This window comes from Dipodomys merriami, unplaced genomic scaffold (assembly GCF_024711535.1).
Source record: "Dipodomys merriami isolate MVZ:Mamm:240054 unplaced genomic scaffold, mDipMer1.0.p SCAF_2, whole genome shotgun sequence".
Classification (NCBI taxonomy): Eukaryota; Metazoa; Chordata; class Mammalia; order Rodentia; family Heteromyidae; genus Dipodomys; species Dipodomys merriami.
This window is the reverse complement of record NW_027203381.1, coordinates 59,446,177-59,469,832: the sequence shown is the minus strand read 5'-3', so window position 1 is coordinate 59,469,832 and position 23,656 is coordinate 59,446,177. Positions and strand designations below refer to the sequence as shown.

At 40.4% G+C, this 23,656-nt stretch overlaps 1 protein-coding gene across 1 annotated transcript in view; it reads left to right on the top strand.

Moving 5' to 3' along the window:
• The window catches only part of Igf2bp2 (insulin like growth factor 2 mRNA binding protein 2), a 156,549-nt gene that overhangs the window by 106,329 nt on the left and 26,564 nt on the right, over positions 1-23,656 (top strand). The window contains exons 3-7 of the mRNA XM_070029765.1: positions 6,635-6,683; positions 7,702-7,753; positions 14,893-14,956; positions 18,263-18,535; positions 21,122-21,256. Coding sequence (XP_069885866.1) covers positions 6,635-6,683; positions 7,702-7,753; positions 14,893-14,956; positions 18,263-18,535; positions 21,122-21,256 — 573 coding nt within the window. The remainder of the gene's footprint in view (positions 1-6,634; positions 6,684-7,701; positions 7,754-14,892; positions 14,957-18,262; positions 18,536-21,121; positions 21,257-23,656) is intronic.

The following is a 23,656-nucleotide window of genomic DNA, read 5'->3' as shown; positions in this document are numbered from 1 at the left end:
CCAAGAATATTCATTTGTTGGTTTTCTCTGCTTTCTGTGAAACACTCTTACCTTCAATGAGGTCTCACTATTTATCCTCAGCTGGTCTCACATTTGCTTTGTGGATCAAAGCTGGTCTCAAACTTGGTGATCTTTCTACCTCATCTTCTAAGTTCTGGAATGACAAGTAGGCACCACCACACCTCTTCACATTTATTTGTTTAATGCGAGAAGTTATTTTTTTCTGCTCCCTTCACCTTTTGATAAATAACTTTGTGACATTAAAAAAAAATCCTTGCCCTTCTCTGTATGGAGTAAGTAAGCAGAATCATGGTGGATTTTTGTTTGTTTTCTCCAGAGCAATCCTTCATGTAGTAAAGGAAAGTCAGGCAGTTAAGTGCCAGAGGGCAGACCCTGAGTGTGGAGGAAAGCTTCCTGAACACAGTATGGGGACAACAAAGTCCTGCTGCTGTTCTACAGAGTCCTACTTGGCATTAACTCCCCATTGTGTTAGCAGCAGTGACTATTATATTGTAGAGTCTACAGGCTACCACATTGTAAAGATACTTACTGCTCAGATATAGGTGTTTTAGCTGGGCACCAGCTACTCAGGAGGCTAAGATCTGAGAATTGTGGTTTGAAGCCAGTCCAGGCAGGAAAGTCTGTGAGACTCTTACCTCTACAAAAAGAGCCAGAAGTGCAGCTCTGGCTCAAGTGGAAGAGTACTGGCTTTGAGCACAAAAGCTCAGGGACAGCACCCAGGCCCCCCGAGTTCAAGCATCAAGACTAGAAAAGAGAAAAAGAAATAGGTCCTGTTTTATGACACTTGGCTTATTTCTGGTGTCCCTTCCCCAAAATAAAAATTCCAAAAATAAGGCTGGGAAGGTGGCTCAGTGGTAGAGCGCTTGCCTTGTATGCATGAGGCCCTGGGTTCTATTCCTCAGCACCGCATACAGAAAAAGCCGGAAGTGGCACTGTGTCTCAAGTGGTAGAGCACTTAGCCTTGAGCTGAAGAGCTGAGGGATAGCGCCCAGGCCCAGAGTTTAGGCCCCACAACTGACTCCCCTCCCCCCCAAAAAATCCAAAAGTAGGAACTAGGAAAAGGTAGAGCTATGGATCAAGCAAAATAGTGTAAAATACGTTCTGTGGTTTTAGTAAAATTAAGTAGGAAGTTCTAATGACTGCTGAGGTCAATATACCTCTCTTTTATACCATAGAATGTAGGCTACTGGTATGCAGTTTTGATTTGTTCAGTATTACATCTCAGTACCTAAAACAAATCCCTGGCTTGTAATAGATGCTTAGTGAACATTTATTAAATGAATCTAGAAAAGCTTATAGTTTAATCTTACAAGTCATCTTATTCTCCAAAATCAGTTAACACATCAGTCAGCTTCTAGTCAAAGCATTTGGTATGGGTGGTTTGATTGTTTGAACTGCTGGCCTGGAGGAGTGATAGGAATACTGTTTGATTTACCTGGTGAGAAGAAGCTCCTTTGTGAGGAAGGAGCATATATGATTTGGCTAATCTGTGCCTGCTTTTCCTTGCGGCCTTGGCATTTGGGGATTTATTAGGGATGAATTTAGGCTCCCTTAGTCATCATCATGACTATAATGAAAAGGATCCGTCTGGTGGGAAAGATCATAAAAGATCTGGTGGGAATAGTTCCTACTTTTCAAAAGTTGAATTGGTGTTGTCTTATCACTCAGAAACTAGAATGAAGGAAATCGGTTTGTTTGAAGGCCAGTCAGCATCTTCAATAAGCACATGTTCTTGGAGTTAGAAATCAGAGTGTGATATGGAATAGGCCAGGTAAAAAAAGAGGCAGCTTTCTATAGCAGATGCTCCTGCAGATGGTTGATGGCTAAGCACTGCTGTGTTCCTGGTCCTGCTGGGGCTGAAGATGAAGAAAAAGGAAAAAGACACAGGTGGGGGTGGAGAGACAGGTCTGAGTATGGCTTGGAGAACTGAAGAGAAGAGTGCTTTGAACACCAGTTGGCACAATGCTGAAAGGAGGGTATTGCACTGGCTATTTTTGACAAAGGATCTCACGTTTATCTATACCTATGTCAGCCTAAGCTGAAATTCTTGTGCTATCACTTGATGATAGTCACGTGTCACTGTGCCCCACCATTGTGCTTCCCTCATGTTGGGGATATCAAACATGTATCACAGATCCCCACACATTGAAGAGAAGGATTCCCCTAAACCTTATGCTCAAAAAACAACAACAAAACAACATAAACCCTTGAACCCATGGTATCTCAGTCTCTGCCACTCGAGTAGTTAGGTACCTTGGCTAATCTTGAGATAATGAATTGAGAATCATAAATATAATTTGGTTTTGTTAACTAGGAGCTTGTTTGCAGCAAAAATAAAAACATGAAAATTCTTTCATTTATGAACTCTGCTTAGACCTTGAAAAGTAGAAGCAGGCATGCAGAGTTTTGGCTCACAAAAGCTCAGCCTTAGTCTCAAAAATCTCACTTTCCTGGATGCAATGTGTCATGTATAATCAGCTGTACAAGGACTTCTGAGGGATTTGTATAGCTGTCTAGGATTCCACCCTTCCCTGTGAAATAGTCCTATTCTGGGAGGGCTCCCAAATTTGATCTTGTCCCATAAGGCTTGACATTATCCAGTTGGGGCAGTGGAACAAAGCCATGAATAGATGATTTCTTAAATCCTTTCCCCCATGACGTTTACCAGGTACCCCTTCTTGGAGGAGATATTTATGGTCAGAGTTTCCAGTGAGGTTGATGCTGAGTGGGAAAACTGAACATCCTTTCCTAAAATCCATTTCCTAGGATTTATCTATGGGGGCACATCTTCAAAACTCACTGAAATGCTGGGAAGGTGGCTCAGCGGTAGAGCGCTTGCCTTGCAAGCCTGAGGCCCTGGGTTCGATTCCTCAGCACCATATAAGCAAGAAGAAAAAAAGCCAGAAGTGGCGCTGTGGCTCAAGTGGTAGAGCACCAGCCTTGAGCTGAAGAGCTGAGGTGAGGAACAGTGCCAAGGCCCAGAGTTCAGGCCCCACAACCGGACCCCCCCCCAAAAAAAAACTCACTGAAATGAAATACATACTTGAAAGGTAAACTTTTGTTAGTGAATTAGAAAATCCAGACAGATATTTTAAGACCAAAGATTTAAATATATAAACTGTAAGTCAGAAATATCACTCCTTAGCTTGGGGACTTAGATGGAGGACTCCTTAAATTGCTCAGTTTATTTACCTGAAAAATATGGTTAATCAACCTATTTCATAAGAGAATGATCAGGCCTAAATGAGATCCATATCCATATAAATCCTAGTGATGGCTTAGGGACTTTCCTGTTTAAAACACTGAAGATCTGGGTATTGGTGGTTCATGCCTATAATCCTGTACTCTAAAGGCCTGAGGACTGACACTTGAAGCTAGCCCAGGCAGAAAAGTTCATGAAACTCTTTATCACCAACTAATCAGCAATGGGTACAATTTGCATTCAATGACAACTAAGGTACTTACTTTATTCCCAAACTAGGATTCTACAAATCTTTTGGAGAAAGTGTATTAAAGCTATTTTTCAGGCTAGAAATGTGGCTTAGTGGTAGAGTGCTTCCTTTGTAGTATTGCCCAGGATTAAGCATCCAGCCTATTTTCTCACTTCTGATTGTCTAATCATCTTATTGACTTTACTCCTTTTCCTTTCCACTTCTTTCAACAGCAGTTAGGAATCTCTGAGGTTCCCTTCAAAAGGAAAACTGAAATTGTGTTATTCCTCCAAGAGTTAGGGTATTTTTATGAGCCAGTGGGCCCTTTGAGAGGGAAGGAGGAGATGAATGAATTACGAGGTCTTAGACTATTGCTTATTCTTTAATTCGAGATTTGTGTTTCCCCATCCCCAATGCATAGGTTGAAATCCTAATCCCCAGAGTGATGATCTGTAAGAGGTAGGGCCTTTCTGTGTCTTGCTCTCCCTCACCCTCTTGCCCTCCACTATGGGATGATGCTCACTAGATGCTGCCACCTTCTCTTATACTTCAGAACCCTGAGAAACAAGTGTTGATTATTTATAAGCCACTCAGTTTACAGTGTTCGGTTATATCAGTACAAGTCCACTAAGGCATTTATTCACTCCTACCTATTCCCTTTGAATAGTAATCCTGACCCTGAACACTCAGAAGCATGAATTGTGAGGACTGCTTGGAGTTTTGGGTGTTTTGTAAACATGAGTTAGAAAACAAAGGAAGCTACTAAATTCATTTCTGTAATTCCCCTTTACCGGCGTCACCGTGATGTCTGACTTGTTTTATGATTTGGTTCATAATACAGTTCCCAGTGTGTGAGCCTGTGTGTGATAGAGGGAGAGGGAGGAGGACTTCAATAGGTAGGTCGAGAATTGGCCTTGGCTACCACCTGGGATTTACTTTCTTCCCCTTAGTAGCCCCAGGTCATAGTTGAATTCAGCACAAAATGTCCAGAACTTTCAAAGGGGAACTTTCAAACTAATAGGGATTGGGAAACATAAAATACCTCCACCATTCTGAGTGTGAGGGGTATGGTAAAATCTGACTATTGAACTTGAAGGGAGTGAGGCTGGGAGCTCTTGTGGTTTCAGCTCTTGGAGTCAGTATTCCTACAGACAACACACTTTTCTGAGACACAGCAGTTTCCCTCCAAGATGAAGACCCTGTGTCACCTAATAAAGCTCAGAGTTTCTATAGGGAAAAAATGGAACTAGTTGGATGAAATCTCTCATTAAACCCCAAAGGACTTTCTCATAGAACCCTTCTGCCTCTGTTTCCCTTCTTGCCCACCATTTCCCTTGAAATCCTTAGATCTTTAGCCATTCTCATTTTCAAATGGAACCTAGGATCCTTATTAGCTGAGTTTCTACAATTCCCTTTAACTTGTTTTCTGTGCAAGCTCTTCCTGTTATGGTCAAGTCTTGGGTTAAGGTTCTCAAGACAGCAGATCAAACCTGTGCTTAATTAACCTTATGCCTGAAAACCAAGGTGTTAATATTCTCACATGCAAGGGGGTGTTTTGCTTTAAGAAAAAATAATGCAGTTTAAGTTTTTCATTTTCACAAAGATTGATCAAATTGGTATATACGATTGTGTTTCCTCAGCTGGTTGCCTAGTTACTTTAGCAACAAATTCTATGATAACCAAAGTTTCTGTAGGCCCTTGAAATTAGTAATTATAGATATCATATTTCTCTCAGATTCACTCAGAACCTTTCTATTACGTCTGAGCATCTACAGTGCAAATACAATAGCACTGACAGAGAGTAACTTGAAGCATTTGTATATGGAAAGGCCTTGAAAACTTGCAAGCTAATTACTGGCAGTCTAGAGGCCGGGCTTCTTGCCCTGTCCCACCTCATTTCAATATGAGAGAAGAAATTCTCTTGAGTCTCATATAAACAAGGAAAATGCCAGAATATTTGTTCTATTAAAGAGCATCTTTTGGCCAGGTGTCCATGGTTCATGCCTAACCACTCAGGAGGCCCAAATAGAAAAGACTATAACAGCTTATCTCCAAAATAACCAATAAAAAGCTAGGCTGAAGGTATGGTTCAAGTGGTAGAGCACCAGCCTACCAAGCAAGCTGAGCAAGTACAAGGCCCTGAATTCAAATCACAATACTGGCAAAAAATGGTGTAGAATAGATTACCCTTACCTAATTTTAGATGTTGTCCTTTCAGTTAGAATGAGAGAAAAAAATAATCTGAGCTATACTCCTGTTGCCCTCTCTAAATGCCTAAGGTGTCTTGTCCTCTTTTTCCAGGATTTAGCATGTTCTTAAAAGATAAACATTTCTTTATTTTTATTTTTCAATCTAATTTGAATGCTTACATAAAATAGAAACAATGGAAATTACTCAGAGGCATTGGCCCAACAGTATGCGATAATGAGCACCTTTGAATGAAAATGTCCATACATAGGGAATGGTGAAATGGATACCAGGACAGTCATTGACACAAAATAGGAGTAAGTTCTCTGCCTACCCAGAGAAAGAGCCCCAGAACATTCCCACTCTAGAGGAAAATTAAAATGCAGAGATTGTTGAGAATATGCAAATGTTTCTATAGAGTATCTCTTTTTTACGAGGGTAGGCGTGGTGTTAGGGTTTAAACTCAGGACCTTGTGCTAGCTCAGCTGGTGCTCTACCACTTGAGCCACCACTTCAGCCCTACAAATATTACTGTAGGAAACATTTTCATGAAGAAAACTGAAGTGTACACAAATAAAAAGGTTATTGTTGGTGTGTGTGTGTGTGAGGGAGATTTTCATGATCTCTGGAATGTGTTGTGATTTTTTAACCTAATTTCATTAAAGCTAATGATATAAGTGTTACTTGGCTTATGTTTGAACCTAGGTACCCTTTGGGCTATATGATAATTTAAATTCTAACCATTTTGGTCAGAAATCGAAAAGGCAAATCTGTATTTAATTATTGTTTCTTTAGCTTGTTAGAACTTCTTGAAATTTTTCCTCCAAATAATTGAAAATCTTAGAACACAATGCTTGTGATCCATTGTAGGTAGTCTTCTGTAGGTGCCTGGAGAAAGCACAGTAAGAAAATGCACTCAGTTATGGTCTTTAGCCTATTTGGTTGAAGTTGGTGTCCTGCGTTAAGTGTTACTGATGGTGGTTTTGTTTTTACAGGAGCAGGAAAATTCAGATTCGAAACATCCCTCCTCACCTGCAGTGGGAGGTAAGCCCATGTCACTTCCTGAGAGATTACCAAGACATTTTCTTCCTGTTCAGTTCACCTTCCTGAGTAGGAATTAGAGGCTTCTCCTCAAAGCCTGGGTCACACCTTCCCTCAGTGCCCAGATATATATGTCATGAGTTTGGGGCCTTATTAGTTCTTTCCATTGTACTGAATGTACTTAGATCTCTTCAAATCTGCTTTCGTAAATGCCAGGCCACCAAGCACCAACAAACAAGTTGGGAAGCAAAATTTGTACCTGGTTGGTGGCTTTTATCACATGATTTGGCAAGAGATTTTATCTTTTCCAATTCTGATGGGGGATGGGGGGATGGGAGACCAACAGCATAGAAAGTTCTTTGTTAGTCTGAGCAGGTTTATATGTTTTGATTTAGTTGCTATGACAGTTAAGATATATTTTCAGAGCTCTAAAACATCTTCTAAGATCACTATCTTAATGTAAAATAAGATAGACTGTGGGGAGAGGCCTTATTGCTTATTTAAGAACAGATTGCCCCATGTTTTATTCCCCAACTCTTAGGAAATCAAAATAGCCTTAAAGGAAACAAAATGTTTTATCTAATGTTTTCATTACTTTAAAAAAGAAACTTTTTTTTTAATCATGGAAAGTTTCAAATATACACATACCACTACTTTGTGAAACAAGCAGATCCCTGGAGGAAAGTTGAAGGAAGAACTGTTAAATCTCCCAAGGAGAAGTAAGCCTTGTACTCCATGGTGCTTTTCAAGAGTAGTTCCAACCATCACCATGAATGTGAATGTTCCCAGTTCCCAGTCCCAGTTCTGTGCTCTCAATTTAGTGAGTAGATTACTTAGGAGCCAATGAACAGTGTCCTTGCACATTCATGTTATTCAGTTCTGTTGTCAGTGAAAACTTGAAATATCAGTGATTAAATTGGCTGACCTTGTTTTACTTTATTTGCTGGAGGGAAATCACTGTGTCATTTTTTTGTGAGTATGATCTGTTCTTCCCTTCTGACACTGAAGCTTTCTTTAACAGGTATTGGATGGACTGTTGGCCCAGTATGGGACAGTGGAGAATGTGGAACAAGGTAATAAATGAGATCATCCTTAGTTTTAGAGGAATGTTACCTGTTATTTCTTATGGGCTAGGGTCCGCTCCAGGCAAAATAGTAAATTCATGTTCTTTTCTATGTGCTTCCTGAGGAGGAGATCTCTCTCTCCCTCTCTCTCCCTCTCTCTTTCTCCCTCTTCCTCCCCCCTCTTCCTCCTCCTCTCCCCTCTCCCCCTTCCCTTTCTCCTCTCTCCCCCTCTTCCCCTATCCCTTTCTCCCTCTCTCCCTCTTACCCCTTTCCCTCTCCCTTGTTACACACACACACACACACACACACACACACACACACACACACACGCACGCACACACGCACACACACACACACAGAAAGAGAGAGAGATCTGTATACATCTGTATAGTTTGTCAAGGAATGTCATTTTCAGGTCATTTTTCTTATACTTTGCAATGTGCTGAAGCGTTGGGAAACTGTATGAGAAAGTAGCTTTCTAGTGTGTTTACTGATGAGTAGGACTCTTATGCTAAGAATCTCTTATAGTACTTTTGGAAATGCAGACCCTTAAATTTTTTTTTCTTTTGTGCTGGTCCTGGGGCTTAAACTCAAGTCCTAGGAGTTGTCCCTGAGCTTTTATGTGCAAGGCTAGTGCTCTGCCACTTAAGCCACAGCTCTAGATAGGATTACAGGTATGAGCCACTGGTGGAAAAGAGCTTAGGAATCAAACACTCCAAGTGATTTTTGTGTGCTCTCAGGTTTGAGAAGTACCAGCATAGAAATAGTGCTACACATGCACAGAAAGCACTGTATTTCTTCCTGTTGTCCTATTTATTCCTCTAAGACACGGAGTACTATGATTTTTAGCAGGATGGAAAAATGTGCCTAATGCTGATAGCTTGTATAGCTCCTTAAGAGTCACAGAAAAATTGATCCCAAGATCTTGATATTAAAGACAATGTGATCAAGATTATTGCTGCCTTGACCTAAAAAAATCAAAGTGCAAATTCAGTCACTTGCTGTTGGCCCTTGGAAAAGTTATTCAACCTCACTGATGTAGTTTCCACATGTGCAAAATGGGGAGGATTATTTGTGCCCTTCTCTATCACTAAATAGTTGTGATACCTAAAGAGAACCTGAGTAAGATATTTTAGATAGTAGAGTCTCACATAATCTTAGGGATTTTAAAGGTTCTCTTAGGAAAATTCATATGCAGTGTGTTTTATTTACCAGTATAATAAATACATTTTTTTCTTTGTGCCAGAACTGGGGCTTGAACTCAGGGCTTCAAGCTCTCAGTCTTATCATTTAAGCCATACCTGAACTTCCAACTCTTTTTTTTTGCTGGCAATATGGAGATTAAAGTCTCCTGGATTTGTTTGCTCCAGCTCGTTTGGAACCTTGATTGTCAGATCTCACTCAGCTTTCTAGTAGCTAGGATTATAGGTATGAACTATTTGCATCTGGCTATATAATAGTTTTAAAATAGTAATTATTCGGATATTCTCTACTCCATGAACATTAAAATTATTATTATTGCATGTTCTTGATTGCTCCTAGCCAAAGGAAAAAGAGGAAAGAGTTCAGAATGAAGACATAATTTACAAGGATTCAATCTATCAGTTCTTCTTTTCCTCAGCATGGAAAAGAAGACACTATGATAATTGAATGTAGTAGACAAGGTGGCCTTCTAAACATGAGCCTATAAAAATTACTAATTTATGCCTTAACACTAGCTGCTTAGAGACTGAGATCTGAGGATTGCAATTCGAAGCCAGCCTGGTTAGGAAAGTCTGTGAGACTCTTACCTCCAATTAACCAGCAAAATGCGGGAAGTATAGGTGTGAGTCACTGTTATACATATTCATTAACTTACTTTTCAACTGACAGTTCAAAATGCACATACTTAAGATAAAAATTATAGTTCACAGATGATATTAATATGGCTGCACAGATACAGAGAAAAAAGAAAAAGCTGTGGGTCAAGTAGTAGAGCACTAGCTTTTTTTTTTTTTTTTGGTCTGGTCTTGGGGCTTGAACTCTGGGCCTGGGTGCTGTCCCTCAGCTCTTTAGCTCAAGGCTAGTGCTCTACCACTTGAGCCACAGCACCACTTCTGGCTTTTTTCTTTTTGCTTATATGGTGCTGAGGAATCAAACCCAGGGCCTCAGGCATGCAAGGCAAGCGCTCTACCACTGAGCCACCTTCCCAGCCCCTAGAGCACTAGCTTTGAGCAAGAAAAAGCTCAGGACAGTGCCCACTCCCTGAGATCAAGCTCCAGGACTGGCACCAAAAAAAGTTACTAGTTGAGCCCAGCGTGGTGGTAGATACCTTTAATCTCAATAAATCAAGTGGTTCAGGCAAGCCGGGCACTGGTGACTCCTGCCTATAATCCTAGCTACTCAAGAGGCTGAGATAGGAGGATTATGGTTTAAAGCCAGCCCAGGCAGGAAAGGCAATGAGACTTTTAATCTGCAATAGCTACCAGAAAACTAGAAGCAGTGATGTAGCTCAAAGTGGTAGAGTGCTAGTCTTGAGCAAAAGAGCTCGGGACAGCGCCCAAGTTCAAGCTCCATGACTGACCAAAGAACAAACAAAAGAGTTTAAGGCAGGAGAATCACAAGTTTCAGGCTAGCTTGGGCTATGTAGTATCTCCAACACCACCCCCCCAAATTACCTAGTTAAAAACATGTTACATATTTAGCACAGTACACTACACAAGGAAGACATATCCCAGATCCCAGCATAGCTCCTTGGTTCCCTGGGCCTTGGAAATTGCCTAATTAGTTTCTAGCGGCATCACAGTTGTGAGGATAGAACTGTTGGACTATTTTGTTCTTTCTTTTTTTTATTATTTTATTTTCTTTTATTTTTTGTCGGTCATGGGATATGAACTCTGGGCCTGGGTGCTGTCCCTCAGCTCTTCAGTTCAAGGCTAGCACTCTCCATTTGAGCCACAGCACTACTTCCTGCTTTTTCTGCTTATGTGGTTCTGAGGAATTGAACCCAAGGCCTCATGCATACAAGTCAAGCACTCTACCACTGAGTCACATTCCCAGCTCTTACTTTGTTCTTTCATGAGTGATTCCTGATCATGCAGAATATTTTTCTACAGTGGTAGAAATACCATAGTTTTCATGTCCATTGAAATAAATTATGTGAATAAAGATCAACTCATTCCTGAATCAAAACACTGCCTCATTTCCTGGAGATAAACATCATTGAAGAATAGAAAATATGACTATAAAGTGAGACCAAACCTTGAGAATCTGGGAGTTGTGGAAGATAACTTTATTCAGGAGGCTCAAGCACAGCCCTTCTTGGGAGCCAGAATCTGTAGCTTAGGGTCATCAAAAACAAAGGCTCTGCAATGTTCTGTATGTCTTCACACGCAGAACAAGGATTATTATGGGATAGACTTCCCCTGTTTTGCCCTGTGAGAGTATCTGTGGATTAGAGAGCAGTGTGAAAGTTCCCTGGCAGTGGTTGGGGCTGGGCTGAGCATGGATAACATGTAGCTCTTAGAGGCAGCTCCCGCCCCCTCTAAGGCAGATGCCATTTTGCAATTATTAGACAAATAGTATTTTTATCCCAAAACTTTTATTGTTTTGGTGGTCCTAAACCTGTTTGAGGTTTAAGACTTACAAAAATGAGGGGCTGGGAAGGTGGCTCAGTGGTAGAGTGCTTGCCTTGCATGCTCGAGGCCTTGGGTTCGATTCCTCAGCACCACATAAGCAGAAAGAAAAAAGCCGGAAGTGGCGCTGTGGCTCAAGTGGTAGAGCGCTAGCCTTGAGCTGAAGAGCTGAGGGACAGTGCCCAGGCCCAGAGTTCAGGCCCCGCGACCAGACCCAAAAAAAAAAAAAAAAAGACTTACAAAAATGATTGGTTCTCATACCTGTAATCCTAGCTACTCAGGAGGCTGAGATCTGAGGATTGCAGTCCAAAGCCACTCCAGGCAGGAAAGTCCGTGAGACTCCTGTGCTCGTTTGAGCTGAAGAACTCAGGGACAGTGCCCAGGCCCAGAGTTCAAGCCCTGTGACCAGCCAAAAAGAAAAAAAAAAAAAAGCTCAAGGACAAAGCCTAGGACTGTCCTTCACCCCTCACAAAAAAAAGAAACAAGAAAAGTTTACATTTCAATTTTGAATTATGTGGAAGGTAGAGGCAATGGAATCCCTGAAGCTCAGGCATGGATAGAAGTTGAGAACCATTAGATTATTATTAAGGCTTTATTGCTACCTTGAAATGTAGCTTTCTTATGATTTTCTTAAATTATACTTAATAAATCTCTCAACAGTTTGTTTTGAAAAGAGAATTTGATCTAGTGCTTTCTCTTAGGGAAAAAATGATTCCTTTAAAAGTTATATTTCCTGGTTCGAAAAGAAATAAATATTAATCTGGCTTTTTGAATTTACTTGAAATATCTGACTGTGAAAGAAATAGCAAACAATTATCAACCAGGATAATCCAGCTCAAAAGAGTGATTCCTTATTGGCCAATCCTAGAGTCCATGTGTTCTTTCATTTAGCCAACTAATTGGAATTGTTCATTTTTATTGTTACAGTTACTAGATTTAGTTCACCCAGTCCATAAGGGAAAAAAAATAGTTATGTGCCTTTCCAACTTTGTCAAGGAATGTAACATTAAAAAAAGATGGACTCATTTCAAGACAGAGCAATGTGGTGACTCTAGTTAATAGCAATGTATCTACACTTGAACATTGCTCAAAGTAATCTTTCAGTGTTCTTTTATACACACACACTAAAAAGTAGTATGTGAGAAAATGCATATATATGCAAAATAACTTGAAGTAGCCATTCTGCAATGTGTATAATACCAAAACAAGTCATATTTATGTGCCATAAGTATATGCAATTTTTACTTGTCAGTCAAATTCTAATAACATTATATGTGTATATATACACAGTTGCTTTAAATGTAAACCATAACAATTAAAATTTATACCTTATTAGAAGCTGAATAAATTGAACCAAACTTTTATATAAGGCAGCAGTTTGAAAATATACATTTAAAAACATCATGTTCTTTTTCCCAATTTTTATCTTATATGATTTTAAACTATAAAAGTAATTCTACTGGGTGCCCATGGCTCACACCTAGCTACTCAGAAGGCTGAGATCTGAGGATCTTGGTTTGAAGCCAGTCCCAGCAGGAAAGTCTGTGAGACTCTTATCTCCAATTAACCACCAGAAAACCAGATATAACACTGTGAGTCCAAGTGTTAGAGTGCTAGCCTTGAGCAAAAAGCTCAGGGCAGTGCCCAGGCCTTGAGTTCAAGACTCATGACAGAGGAGCACAAAATCAAATGTTTTTTGCAACAAAGATGATTTATAGCCGCACTATTTAGTAGAATAGCAAATATTAGGAATAATACATTTGCCAGCTGCATAACAATTATGTATATTTGCTCACTACAAATTTATGTAGACATTAAAATGAAAAATATAAAGAAAATGTGCATATACTTATGCTCATGTGAAATGTTTGTGAAAATACAGCTTTATAGTATATACAGTTGATTTGCAAATTACTATTAATAGAAGTGCAAAACAACTACAGAATTAGGGCGGTGTGATTTTTTTAGTGTGTTTTTCTCTTAAGGTTGCTATGTCTACCTAGAAACAGAGAAGATAGTTGTTTTTAAATGATAATGTTGTTTAAAAATATTTTATTATCTTCAAGTAGTTATACAAAGGAGAGTTTCCAGTCAACAAAGCAGTTTATAAATGCAGTGCATTTTGATCAATGTCACGCCTTTTAACACTCTCACCCACCTCTCCTAACCTTACCCCTTCCCTCACTTTTCTAAATTTTTTAGGATACATATTGAATTTGTTTTGCCATTTAACAAAGAGTTTATATATATAATGCATCTTAATCTGTCATCCTTTCAACATTTTTACTTCCCTTTGACTTGCCCCTTCCCTTATTTTTCTTAATTTTGTATATACAATGAATTATTGACCATCCTTCCCCCTTCCCCCTTTTGTTCTTCTACCCTTCTTTCTTAACCCACCCCCCTTGTAAGTACCCATTTTCTGGTACTTATTTTGTTGGGTTTTGCCTTAGTCTTCCTAAAAAATTATACTATTTGGGATTTCCAAAGAGTCTATTATACTTTAGTTTATTTACTTGTATCCACTAGGCATACCATTCAGCATGTTTACTTATAGATTTATAGGCACACTTTAGCTACTACAAATGAAGGAAACCCTGCAGCCTGTTTCTAGTCTTTCCATTTCCTTATGAATGGTACAATATGATTTCTTCTGATGGATGAGTAGAGTCCCATTGTACATATGCCACATACACCATGGGTATATGAGGTCACAGTGGGTCTGTGAGGTCGCAGTGTGACGTGACATCATGACTGTCATGAGGTCATAATGGGTGGGTGATGTCACATTGGCAATGTGAGGTTATAATCACTATGAGGCCACAATGGATCAGTGATGTCACAGTGGGGTCAGTAATATCTGAATGGCAATGAGACTTCACAATAGTCATAAAAATCCCAGTGAGAATAAATGTCACAATGGGTCTGTGATGCCTCAGTAGTGATAGGAAGGAGCAGTGGTCATGAGGTCACAATGAGAGACTAGTGACATCACAATGGCAGTATGAAGGAGCAATGCTCACAATGTATATATGAGGTCCCAGTGGGTCTGTGATATCACAATGCCATCATAAAGTCATACTCATTATGAGATCACACCATGTCTGTGATGTCACAATGCAATGAGAGTGCACGATGGTCATGATGTCACAATAGCAGTATGAGGTCACATTTGGTCTATGATGTCACCATGGCAATGTAAGATCTGTGTTCATCAGGTCACAATGGGAATGTGAGGTCACAATGACTATTTGATGTCACAATGGTGATGTGAGAGCACAGTGAGTCAGTGATGTCACCTTGAGTCTGTGAATGAACAGTGGTGATGAGGTCACAGTAGATGGCACACTGGAGATATGGCTCTTGTCTGCTCACTCAGATGCAAAGCTCTAATCTGGAAATCCAGCTTGAGAGTGGACAACTGGGAAAGGCAAACATTTAGAGCCTAGCACCAATCAAGAAACATCAAAACTTGTGTCTCAGAAAGAAGAGAAAAATGACAGAAAGATAATATAGTTTTTGCTTCTCCCCTAGTCAATACAGACACAGAAACTGCAGTTGTCAATGTCACCTATGCAACACGGGAAGAAGCAAAAATGTAAGTAGTTTGTGTTTGTTTCCTTGTAAATTTATTTTGATTTGTTTTTAGCTTCTGTCGAATCCTGCATTTGTAAACCTTTTTGAAAAGACTATTAGTGATCCAATGTTGACATAGCCAAAGAGCACTATTGCATCTGAGCTGGTATATCTCCAGGTATTCCTGCCACCTTTGACACATCAATGATGCTCCAAGGCATTCATACTAGTCTGTTTGGTGGTCATACAGAGCCTCCATCTTAAATAGTGCTGAGCTGTAACATCAAAAGAAGGCAAGAAGAGCCATGGGATACCATGGCCAAGAATAGAAGACAGTAGCTCTGAAACACTGTGTCTCCTAGACCCTCCTAAACCCCTTTTACCTTGACCTTCCTCAGTCTTCTTCTGTCCATCCTCACTGAATGAGCTCTGAAACCATAATTCTTCCTCCATGCAATATTAAAATGAATGTCCACCTCAGTGACAACAGTAGGCGGAATTGTCTGGGAGCTGCACTGGTTTGTTTTCTTTACTCCTCCCTCTTCCCCTCATCCCTCTTCCCAATCTGCACTCATTGTGTTAGTCTTCAGTGATGGTTTTAACTTCGGTGATGGTTAATTTTGAGTATTATGGTTCTTGGGGAGTATTGGAGATTGAATTCAGGGTCTTACTGAATTCAAGACCTGGCTCTTGCTAGTTAGGCATTCTCCACTTGAGCCATACCTCCAGTCCCATTTTGCCTTCAGTATTTTCTAGGTAGGGTCTTATTTCCCAGACTAGCCTGGGCTTTACTTCTCCTACTTGTGCTTCCCTGTGGCAATATGGGGGTCAAAATTGGTCTGTATGTCACTGTGGCAATGTGAGGTCTCAGTGTTCATGAAATCACAATGGGAATGTGAGGTCACAGTGAATGTTTGATGTCACAATGGCGGTGTGATATCACAGTGAATCAGTGATGGAATTCACAGTAGTGATGAGATCACTGTGAATGACACTGTGTCACTGGGGATGACAGTTGTGTGCCCAGCCATTGTTCTCCATGTAGCCAGGGATGACAGGTATGTAACACCACAGGGCCAGCCATTGATCAAGATGGAGTCTTTTGTGAACTTCTATAGTTGGACGCCCTTGAACAGGGATTCTAGTTTTAAGAAGGTTAATTTTTCGTTGAAAAAGATAAATGTATTAAGCTTTGCATATGCAAGTAAGCAGAAGATATACCCCTAACTTACCTTCCAGTCCTTGTCCAGCCACCACTTTAGTGGACATCTGTACATGGTACCCTGCCGCCTTTCTTCAGTTCAAAAGGTGCTGCATCGTAATAAATGCATCAGCCTTGAACAGTGCAGTAGTGGGTTGGTGCCTATCCTTTATCATATCACATTAATAGCTATTTTTAAATAACATGACTAAGCCAGGTGTGGGTGGCTTATGCCTGTAATCCCTACCTAGTTGGGGGACTGAGATAGGGAAGATCTTGGTTCCAGGCCAGGTCAAACATAAAAATTCATGAGACTCCATCTCAGTAGAAGAAACAATATAATGGCTCACACCTGTCATCCCAGCTACACTAGGAGGTCTAAATAGGAGAGTTGAGGTCCTGGCTACCCTGTGGAAAAAGTGAGACCCTATCTCAAAAAAAAAAATAGTGCAAAAATAGGGGGTTTGGCTAGAAGCATGGCTCAGTGATAAAATACTACCCTAGCAAATATGAGGCTCTAAGTTCAAACCCAATACCACCAAAAATGTGATTTTAAGATTAAAGGACCTAAATGACTCTTAATTTCCTATGGGATAGTACGTGTTGAAGCCTTTCCAGACGGACACTCAGCAGTAATTAAGAGTAACAGGGACGCCGGTAGCTCACACAAGTAATCTTAGCTACTCAGGAGGCTAAGATGTGAGGATGAAGGTTCCAAGCCAGCCTGGGTGGGAAAGTTTATGAAATTCTTATGTTTAATTAACCAGCAAAAAGCCAGAAGTGGCTCAAGTGGTAGACACTTACATACCTGGAACAAGAAAAGCTTAGGGATAGTTGCCCAGGCCTTGAGTTCAATCCCAGGATAGGTACCAAAAAAAAAAAAGTAATGTTAGAGGAGGGAAGGCACAGAAAATGTAATAAAGGTGAGTGGCATTGATTATAATATAAGTATGTATGGAGATATAACAATTATAATTAATATAGTTAATTATAAGTTATATAACCAATGAAAGAGTAGTGTTAGAGTGCTGGGAGTGAGGCTCAGTGTTAAAGTGCTTGCCTATCATGTGGCAAGTACTGGGTTTGATTCCTAGCACTGCAAAAAACAACACAAAAGTTATACTCTGACTTGATAATCTTCTAGGAATATGTCCTATGTGCAAAGCTGTAGTTGCAAAGCTACTCATAGTAACACTGTAAAAGATACTCACCAGGCATCAGTGGCTTATGCCGATAATCCTAACTGCCCAGGAGGCTGAGATTTGAGGGATCCCAGTTCAAAGCTATCATAATCAGAAAAGTCAGTGAGACTGTTTACTCCAGTTAACTACCAAATGCCAGAAATGGAGCTGTGGCTCAAGTGATAGAATGCTAATCTTGAACGAACATGCTAATGGAATGTGCCTAAGCCCTGAGTTCAAGCCCCAATACCTGAACCAAAAAACCAAAACCAAACAACAACCCCTCCCCCCACAAAACTGTAAAAGATTAGACATAATCTAGGCACCTTAACAGTAGAGCATGGCCTAAAAAAAAAAACTGTAGTAACTGTAGAATATTAAATAACCACTAACAATTCCAAAAAGTATTTAATGGCATGAAAGATGTTTAGAATATTAACTTTTTATTAGTATATCTTAATTGCAAAGTGGGTATTAACTGACTTTTAAAGGTTCAAAAATAGTATACAGTAGTCCGTTTTTTAAATAAATAATATATGTAAGCAAGGGAGGAAATAGATTATGATTTTCCTGATTTACACTTATATAGTTCTGAATTTTCTCAGAAATTTAAGTATTTTATGTTAGCATTTAAAATAATCATAGATTGTATGTTAGTGATTAAGAAGATGAATTGTAATTTGGGGTTTGGTGAGGGACATACAGGCTTGGGTAGTGAAGAAGAAACAAGAATGAAAATTGTATATCAAGTCTGAGGCTTAGACAGTGTGATTACTTGTTTGTTAACCACAAGCTCTGAGTGAGCAAAGATGTTGTTTGTCTTGCGCATCTCTGTATCCTCAGTGCCTGGCACCAGCACCCACACAGGCGCCTGGCAAACAAAAGCTAATGGATCTTTCTTGAGTTTCCTCTCTGACAAAGCTTCTTCAACCCTCCTGCATTTCAGAGCCATCGAGAAGCTAAGTGGGCATCAGTTTGAGAACTATTCCTTCAAGATTTCCTACATCCCGGATGAAGAGGTGAGCTCCCCTTCGCCCCCTCAGCGAGCCCAGCGTGGGGACCACTCTTCCCGGGAGCAAGGCCACGCCCCTGGGGGCTCTTCTCAGGCCAGACAGATTGATTTCCCGCTGCGGATCCTGGTCCCCACCCAGTTTGTTGGTGCCATCATCGGAAAGGAGGGCTTGACCATAAAGAACATCACTAAGCAGACCCAGTCCCGGTATGTGCCTCCGGGGTTTCCTTTGCTTCCTCTTGAGGGGTCCCCTGAGTCCTGGGGCTTCAGCCACCCTCAGAACACTATTGCTTACATCAGCAGTGGGGGGTGCTGTGCTCTTTGAGAGAGGGCTTCTCTCAACAGGACTACTAACAGACTAACATCAAAATGGGGACTGTAATGAACTTTTATGCTAATCACCTAACATGGCTTCCTGGAAGGCTAAAGGTCTATAAAGAAAGCGCTGGTAGTTGGGTACTGGTGGCTCACACCTGTAATCCCAGCTACTCAGGAGGCTGAGATCTGAGGATCATGATTCAAAGTCAGCTTGGGCATGAAAGACCATGTGATTCTTATCTCCAGTTAACTACTACAAAGCTAGAAATGGAGGTGTGGCTCAAAGTGATAGAGCCTTGAGCTCAAAAGCTCAAGGAATGTCCAAGCCTTGAGCTCAAGCTCCAGGACTGGCACTAAAAAATAAATAAAGTAAATAAATAAAGCACTGATGACCTCTTAGCCAAGGATTGTCCCGTAAGCTAACTAATCCTGTGAATTCAACTAGTACTAACACAGCTGAGGTATGGGGCTCTGTGGGATGCTGGAACTTGCTCATCTCAGCTCTTAACTTCCTGCCCTGAGTCAGAACCCTGAAGGTAGCCATTCTTGTGACCACCAAGGGAGCCTCACATAGAAGTAGTGAGTCACTGCAGGAGCAAGCCAGCAACAAAGTACACTGGCCCTGTGTCTGGCTTTCTTGTTTGAGGATATTGAACTGGTAGTAGTAGTCAGTGGCACAAAATGTAATGAAGAAAATATGAGGATTAAAAATAATTACTCATGTTTAAGTTCACTTAATTGATATACAATTGTGAGGTGATTTTTTTTTATGGCCTGGGGCTTAAATTTAAGGCTTAGGTGTTGTTTCTGAGCTTTTGGTTTTTTTTTTTTTCTTTTTGGTCAAGGCTAACACTCTTAACACTTGAGCCACACCTCCACTTCTGGCTTTTGGCTAATTGGTTGGCGATAAGGGTCTCACAGACTTTCCTGCTCAGGCTGGCTTTGAAACAAGGTTTTCAAAACTTGTCTCCTGAGTAGCTAGGATTAAAGGTAGGAGCCACCATTGCCTGGCAAGACATTTTTTTAAGCAAGCATCAATTGCTTGTTCTATTAAAAAAAAAAAAAAAGATTACTGTTTTTTTTTTGTGTGTGTGTGTGTGTGTGTGAGAATTACAACTATTAGGCAGGATTAAATGAAATCATTGAAAGGTGCTGGTGATTTGCACCTGTAATCCTAGCTACTAAGAAGGCTGAGATTTTAGGATTGAGGTTTAAATTTGGGGTCAGAAGGTCTGTGAGACTCTTATCTCCAATTAACCAGCAAAAGCCAGAAGTGGAGGTGTATGGTTCAAGTGGTAGAGCAAAAAGTTAGGTGAGAACATGAGGCTCTGAATTCAAGCCCAGGACTGGCATGCGTGCACACGCGTGCACATCCACACCTACACCCCCAGTGAAATCATTAATATAAAAGCACTTAAATTGCAACGCACAGATTATTGGCAAACATTAGTTATTTACATATGATAATATATTTGATTGAGGCCACTGAATGAATCCCTGTAATCTGAAAGATAAAATGCCATTTTCTTCAAAGCGACTGAGTTACCTACCCCCCAGTATCCAACCTAACATAGATAAGCTCAGAATACAGACCTTCAGGAGGGAAATGTTGGAATACTGTAGTTATTGCCTGATGTTACTTTCATTTTAAAAGCTCTTTTTCCCCCTACCAAGTTTGTTGCACTGTGAAAGTGATTTTTTAAGAATGTATATCTCTTTTTATTTCCAAAATGGTTTAAGCTAGCTTGCAAAGTGGAACAAGGTTAAATTGAAGTGCAATTAGCTCTCAGATGTGACCGTTTTAGAGAAATAGCTCAAAGACTCGGCTCTGGGCTCTGATAGCCGAAGTAAAAAGGGATGCAATAAATTATGTGATTTTTGAAATTTCACAAAAACAAGTAGGGCGACAACTACCCGAAAAAAGTCTGGGAAAGTCATCAAGCTTTTGAGCCATTAGTTTTAAGAGCCTGGAGGAAGGCAGGCTGCCAATAGAAAGGAAACCAAAAGCTTAGAGAGGCGGTGCGAGAGCATGCCTCTGTTTTCTATTCACACTCAAATACATAAGCATACTTGAATTTGGTATTTGGATTTGGATTAATGTACAGCTTTGTAAAGCTGCTGTCAGTTGAGAGAGTGGCAGTATGCCGGCATTCTCACTTACTCTTCACTTCTACAGTCATTTAGAAGACTATACAAATAGGTCATTTACCAAACTAGCTTCATCACCAAGCTGGTGTGGTGCCTTTGTCCCACAGCACTCTTGCAAGAATAGTCCCCTTCTAACCCGAGCTGCAGAAGATTAAAGTCTGACACAAAACCCCTGCACTGCTTGCCTCCTTCTTGGAGAATGGCATTGGTTGCAGATGGACTAATAATTCTCTCTGGTCTGTCTGGGTCCTTGCTGTCCTTTGGCTGTTTTCTTGGGTATTATCCCAGATAATATTGTACTTACAGCTTCTGATTGTTTTCCTACAGGGTTGACATCCATAGAAAGGAGAACTCAGGGGCTGCCGAGAAGCCTGTCACCATTCATGCCACGCCAGAGGGGACGTCTGAAGCGTGCCGCATGATTCTTGAAATCATGCAGAAAGAAGCTGATGAGACCAAACTGTAAGTCTGTGTGATATTCCTCTTTGCACTCAACTGAGTAAAAGCAAGAAATACGTTATCTACCAGTGTTACCTACCCTTAGTCCTAGCCACTCTGGAGGCTGAGAGCTGAGGATCCTGTTGCTCAAGCAAGAAAGGCCATGGGACTCTTTTCTCTAGTTAATCACTAAAAAGCCAGAAGTGGAAGCTGTGGCTCAAGTGGAAGAGTGCCATCCTTGAGTGATAAAGTACCCAAGGTCTTAGTTCAAGTTCGAAGACCCGTGAACCTCTCCCTCTCCCCCAAAAAGTTACTAGGCACATGTTGCTATCAAGTACTTTAAACAGGAATAGAACAGTAAGGAACTGAATGTTCTATCTTCACAAATTCAAATTTCAATAGTCAAGTAGATGGCTAATGGCTATTGTTGCACAACATAGGTGTAGAATATACATGGTTGCTGGGTGCTAGTGGCTCATTCCTGTAATGCTAGCTACTCAGGAGACTGACATCTGAAAATCATGGTTCAAAGCTAGTCCAGGCAGGGATTTCCATGAGACTCTTATCTCCAATTAACCACCAAAAATTTTTTTTAAAAAAGAAAAAGCTGAAAGTGGAGCTGCGGCTCAAGTGGTAGAGTATAGCCTGTATAGCTCAGGGACAGTGCCCAAGTCCTGAGTTCAAGCCCCAGTACTGGCACATACACACACACACACAAAACAAAACAAAAAACAGCAACAAAAAAGAATGTACATTATCACCAAAGTCGTCTTTTATTGCTCAGGAATTGTTTTTCACCATGCTTCTAGACTATATGCATTCTTAAATTAGGGTTACATTTTCTTAAATAAGTGATAGCTTTACTCTTTACTTTTTTTTCTTTTATCTTGCCCCTCCATTTCTTTCATGAAGTAGTTCTCTTAGGGTACCATGATGTAATGAGCATTGTATCAGTTTGTATGGCAAATATAAGATCTTGCTAAACAAGTTGGTTTTGTATTATAATGAATGAATGGTGATAGAATAGATGACATCATATTGTAAAAGACTGTCAGATTGACAAAAATCTGTTTGTGGGCTGTGGTGGCAGTTTCTGAATTGAATATTAAATTAATTTGGCAAATAATGTGACATATGACTGTTCTAAAACCAAGAAGACGAAAGTCATTTGTGAGAGAAACTTTGCAAATCTATACTTAGATTACATGAAGAAGTCCTTTGCTTTCATTTATCAATTTGCTGTTCCTGGAATAGTAAAGAAGGGCTTAACCAAAACTTCTTTCATCTAAATTATTGAGAATTTTATAAATAATACCCTTCTCCTTCCTTTGACTGAGATGCAGCAGTTTAGAAAAGTATAGTCAAATAGACTGATCTGTAAATTGAGTTTTAAGTTTTAAGCTTTTATGTAGAGCCAAGCTGGAGTTTGAATACCTTTGATCTTTCTTTTTTGTCTTTCTTTTTGTTTTTTGTGTGCCTTTACTGGGGTGTGAACTTCATTAGCTTTTTACTTAAGACAGGTGCTTTACCACTTCACCACACCTTCATTTCTGCCTATTTTGCTGGTTAATTGGAGACAAGAGTCTTGAATTTTTCTGCCCAGGCTGAATTTGAACCACAATCTTAGTTCTCAGCTATTCAAATATCTAGGATTACAGACATAAGCCACTGGCATCTAGCTCACCTTTGCAACGAAGTTTTCTGAGTACCTGCACTGTGCTACACATGGTGATGATTGTTTTTTTGTTCTGGTTTTTTTTTTGGGTCCGGTCATGGGGCCTGAACTCTGGGACTGGGCGCTGTCCCTCAGCTCTTAAGCTCAAGGCTAGCGCTCTACCACTTGAGCCACAGCACCACTCCGGCTTTTTTCTTTTTGTTTATGTGGTGCTGAGGAATCAAACCCAGGGCCTCAGGCATGCAAAGCAAGCGCTCTACCACTGAGCCACCTTCCCAGCCCCGATTGTTGAAGCTACCATCATGAGTAAAATAAAGTCCTTGCTTTGATAGAGTGTACAGTCCAGTGGGATAGACACTAAAGAAATAATTACACCAGTAAGTAATTAAGTGCAGCTGTGAGAAATGCTACAGTGGAAAAATGCAGTGTCTTATGACTACATGTCATGTGAGGCCCTAATCAAGGTTTTATGGGACAGGAAGGGACATGAGGGTCTTAGGGAAAATGTTACTGTGTAGGTGACAGCTTTGATGGGGGTGAATAGAGGGAAAAAGATGCAGGAGAACCAGGATCCTAACCCTTACTGTTATTCACTTCCAAAGTATTTGTTGAGCACCTCACTGTGTGCCAGCCTGTACTGTGCATGCCAGGAACTGAGCAGTGAACAAATTGAACAAAACAGTCTGCCCACTAAAGTTACATTCTGGTGGAGCTTTTTTTTTTTTTTTTTACAAAGCATAATTTTCCAA